The following is a 4431-nucleotide window of genomic DNA, read 5'->3' on the forward strand; positions in this document are numbered from 1 at the left end:
TTGAGCAGACCTGGCGCCACCACTGCCGCATCGCCTAGGGGCCGAAGCCGTGCAGGAGCACCAGGATGCTGGGACCTCTTGGGCAGCCCATTGTTGTCGTTGGCCGAGTGCAGTAGGTTGGCGACAATGGCATAGGTGAAGAGGAATGTGTAGTGGGCGCGATGGAAGGGGAGATGCGTGGGCGAGGATCGCGGGGACAGGGGTGTCCATGGAATGGCATCGATGGAAGGGCGAGATCGCGGGGCGGTAGCGAGGGCGGACGCGGAGGATTATAGAATGGCGCTTTCCATAGCAGTGAATGGACGCCTATATTGGGTCCTTATAGAGTAGTAGAGATAGTGATGGTCTGGTGTTGGCATGCCATTTTAACAAGTTGTGCGGCTAGTTGTGCATGTTGGTAAAGCAGACATGCATTTTTGCTTATATATCCTTGGCTCTCATATGGAGAGACAAAGAAAGAGGCACAAGTTATCTATATTATCTATTTCTCCTAAACGGAAGCCATGACTTTCACGGGCGGAGCCAGATTACGATATAGGAGGGGGCAAGCAATTTATCAAATATTATAAGGTGAAAAACTATCGTAGGATATATACACATGAATATACTAATTTGCGTATAGCGTAGACAATATATTAATAAAAAAGACTTACAACATATAATTGTATATTAATTATCTCCTCAAACAGAGATCAAAATGAATTGCCTCTACGATGATTGGCCAAATTAAAAGCTTTAATTATATCACGAGAGCTGATCATAAGTGCCAATTCTATATTAGTATAGATGATCATGTAATAACTAAGATCCTTGTCGAATAAAATAAACCGTAATTTTGCACGTTTAGTTACTTCCACTTTCTTTTTACCACTTGATAGATAGTCGGTTACTCTTCACGGTAACACGCCGCAGCGGCGAACAAATCTTGCGCCGCACGCCGAACCCTACATAAACACAACACCGGCGGTGGTACGGTCCAGCCAAATACCAATTGCCAAAAACTCCCCCCTCTCCCTTTCTCTCGATCGGAATGGGGGTGCCGGACCCGGAGAAATGGTTCATCCTGGGCCGCGTCGTCGTCGTGAGGCACTACAAAAAAGCCTTGGATAGCTCTAGCCTTGACCTCAGGCTGCCGCTCACCAGGACGCCGCCGCGCATCTCCAGGCTCGCCGCGGTCACGAGGGACCAAGTCGAACGCGGCCAGCTCTCCATCGTCGCCACCAGCAACAGTGTCCTCCTCCTCCACGAGCTCGAGAGGCCCTCCGAGCCCAACAGCCCGAACATCTTCTTCCTGGCGCTCGACCCCATGCTTGATGAGCGGGCCTTCGCCGCCGGACGCAGAGTGTTCGAAGTCGCCGCCACGCGCCTCCTCGACCGGCATCCGGAATTACCCCACTTCTCCGGCGTCAGGAACGTCGGCTTCATCGAGCTCTGCCGTGGAGGCACGTGCGTGTTCGTGGTCGCGGAGCTCCAGGCCACCAATCGCCAAGCGAACAACAGCGTCCCCTTCATCACCTGCTGCCTCTCTGGCGATGGGAACGACACGTGGGACCAGATGGAACTCGTCTGGCCCGTCCTCGATGACGAAGCCCACCCGCAGTGGATTAACCACGCCGTGATCGCCCACGACAAGAAGCTCTGGTGGGTCAACCTCTCGCGCGGCCTGGTCGCCTGGGACCCGGTCCCGGTCCAACATGCAGAGCCGAGGCTGGAGTTCGTGCCGCTCCCGGTCCTCCACGGGTTCGAGGACAGGCAGGAGCCGCCGGAGCAAATCGACAGGTACCGCACCGTAGGGGTGAGCGCCGGCCAGATGCGGTTTGTGGACATCGTTCGCAGGCGCAACGATCCCCTCGAAGGTACGCTGGTGGTCGTCTGGACGCTGGACTTGCCACAGATGAGGTGGCGGGACTACCCCAGGGTGACGACGCTGGTGAACATCTGGAACAACGCCAGCTACGTGCCGATGCCGAGGGGGGTCGTCCCCGTGGTGGCGCTTTTGCACCCCAACGAGCCCTACGTTGTCTACTTCTTCCTGGGCAAGTACGTCTTCTCCGTCGACGTGAATCGAAGCGCCGTCGTGCACTTCGCGGTGATGCCGAACCAGCAGGACGGCGTGCCACGGCCGATCAACCAGCGAGACGTTCTCTCTTGGAAGCAAGCGCCCTTTCTTGAAAACGGTACGGTTCTATATATGACTAGCTTAATTTGTGCTTAATTGGCATTGTCCTTCCATCTATCCGCATATATATGGCTTGCCTAACTTTACTTGCAATTTTAATTTCATGGGATGAGACGACCTAGCAAAACGGCATGTGATAGAGTAGTATGTTTGCATCTACGTACTACACATAAGCTGTTCATGTTCATCAGTTTCACTGTGTTTTTCTGTTCTAAGAAAGTAAACGACTGCATGGACTGAAACATGCATGGATATACATAGAATAATGATGCTAAATCGATTCTGAGGGATCAAAATTCATGAACTGAAACATGCATGTTTAGAGAGGCATTCCATCAGTTTCAATGTGTTTTTCTGTTCTAGAATTTCATGAACTTGAAACCTGTTTAGAGCAATCAGTTTGACTGGGATTTATTTCTGCTCCCGAAATTTCGTCGCACATTTAGCGATTCTTTGAGTACTGTATACTATTTATTATTGTTATCGTATTCAGTAACACTTGACTGACTATTACGTTGTCTATTAACACTTGACTGACTACTAATCCTTACCACTTTACCAGCCCAGCAAGGATGAGTAACTGAGGATCCTGCTGGAAGGATCGGATGAAAACACACATGATGCAGGCCGTCGTGACGAAGTGTGAAGGTCGCGCGCAAAGCCTTTGCTGTTGTTTTGTTTCCGATGTTGGCCGTGAGCAGACAAGAGCGTAGACGGGGATTCAAGTCTTTTCTGATCACAAACTACCATATATGCTTTCTACTGTAGTACTTTGTATTCTGTGTTGTTGATGGGTTATCAACTACTGGATCTACTTGTGGTCTCAGACCTTTTATTGTTGATGGTGGGCGAAAGAAATTTTCAGCCCAAACATGAAGAATTCACTGGTGGTTTTGCTGAGTGGCCTCATCTTATTTCTCCTCTTTTATTTTATTTCAATGACATAGATTCAAGCTGGATCTTGCCCTGGCAATTGAACATCAATCAAACATGCAGCAGGATTAACTACGTGATTTCCTGGAGGTGCTACATCTTCAGCCTAATCACATCATTCTGCCTGCAATTCAGAAAAGCCCCCAATATAAAAGCTCCAGCACCATAAGTCACGTTTTTCACCTTACTAACTCGACATCAGTTCATTACACCAACATTAGGGATTCCAGTTTGATATATAATGTCGGCTTCAGTATGCATGTTGGATCATCCCCGAGTTGGCGCTGCTGCACTGCACCAGGCCGATCCTGACATCGTATACGTGTGACAGCACCTTCTTCGGCATTGACGAGCCATGGCGAGGTTGTGCATCTCCTCTCCGCGGAGCGCGCCCTGCGTGTGGTTGGCGACAACGTTATCCCTTGGATGCTGCTGCCATATTCGCTTTGAGCATGGTATATGATACCTGTTTTCACATATTCTGTCTTTCGTCCCTCTACGAATGTAGCTAACACGATCAGTACTCATTGGTCATTCTTGACTAACTAACACGTCTTGACCATGAGTACACGACTCCTACCAAGGGCGTTGCAGTCGTGATGATGCATAGGATGGAAGTTGATTCTGACGAAGAGTGGCAGATTGTGTTAGAACTGTATTAGGATTTAGGGAGTTTTCTCTGTACATTTACTATTTCCTACGAAGGTCAGCCCCGTTGTCAAGCTCGCCACTGTCTGTGTCGTCCTCTCCCTCGCCCTCTCCCGGAACTGGGCGATTCACCAGCTCGATGTCAAGAACGCCTTCCTCCATGGCACTCTGTCGGAGACTGTCTACTGCACCTAGCCCACCGACTTCGTAGACACCGCTCTCCCGGACCTGGTTTGCCGCTTGAACTGCTCCCTCTACGGCCTCAAGCAGGCAACACGGGCCTAGTACAGCCGCTTCGCCACCTACCTGGCCTCCATCGGTTTTATCGAGGCCAAGTCGAACACATCACTCTTCATCTACCGGCGGGGCGAGGGCACCGTCTACCTCCTCCTCTACGTCGACGATATTGTGCTCACGGCATCCACCGCCGATCTCCTACAGTGCACGATCACTGTGAAAGTTCCCTATGCCCGGGAACAGGATCTGGATGTCGCCTAGAGGGGAGGGTGAATAGGCGAATAAAAATTATCACTTTAAAACTTAAATTCTTACTCTACTTGAAGGCTGGATCGTAGTGGAATGAAAAACCATTCGAGTAGGTTGCAGCGGAATAGAAGATCCTGTCTCAAAATGCCCTGCACTTCAAATATAACTTGTACCACAAATAAGTA

General features: G+C 50.1%; 1 protein-coding gene across 1 annotated transcript; it reads left to right on the forward strand.

Annotated features, from left to right (window-relative positions):
• The first annotated feature begins 855 nt into the window (after nt 1-855).
• LOC100276803 (uncharacterized) lies at nt 856-3086 on the forward strand. Its single transcript, NM_001165441.3, has 2 exons — nt 856-2177; nt 2742-3086. Exons 1-2 carry the CDS (start codon nt 1031-1033, stop codon nt 2753-2755), a joined length of 1161 nt encoding a protein of 386 aa, NP_001158913.3. The 5' UTR covers nt 856-1030; the 3' UTR covers nt 2756-3086.
• The last annotated feature ends 1345 nt before the right edge of the window (nt 3087-4431 follow it).

The sequence above is a fragment of the Zea mays genome, chromosome 5 (assembly GCF_902167145.1).
Source record: "Zea mays cultivar B73 chromosome 5, Zm-B73-REFERENCE-NAM-5.0, whole genome shotgun sequence".
In the NCBI taxonomy this organism is placed as follows: Eukaryota; Viridiplantae; Streptophyta; class Magnoliopsida; order Poales; family Poaceae; genus Zea; species Zea mays.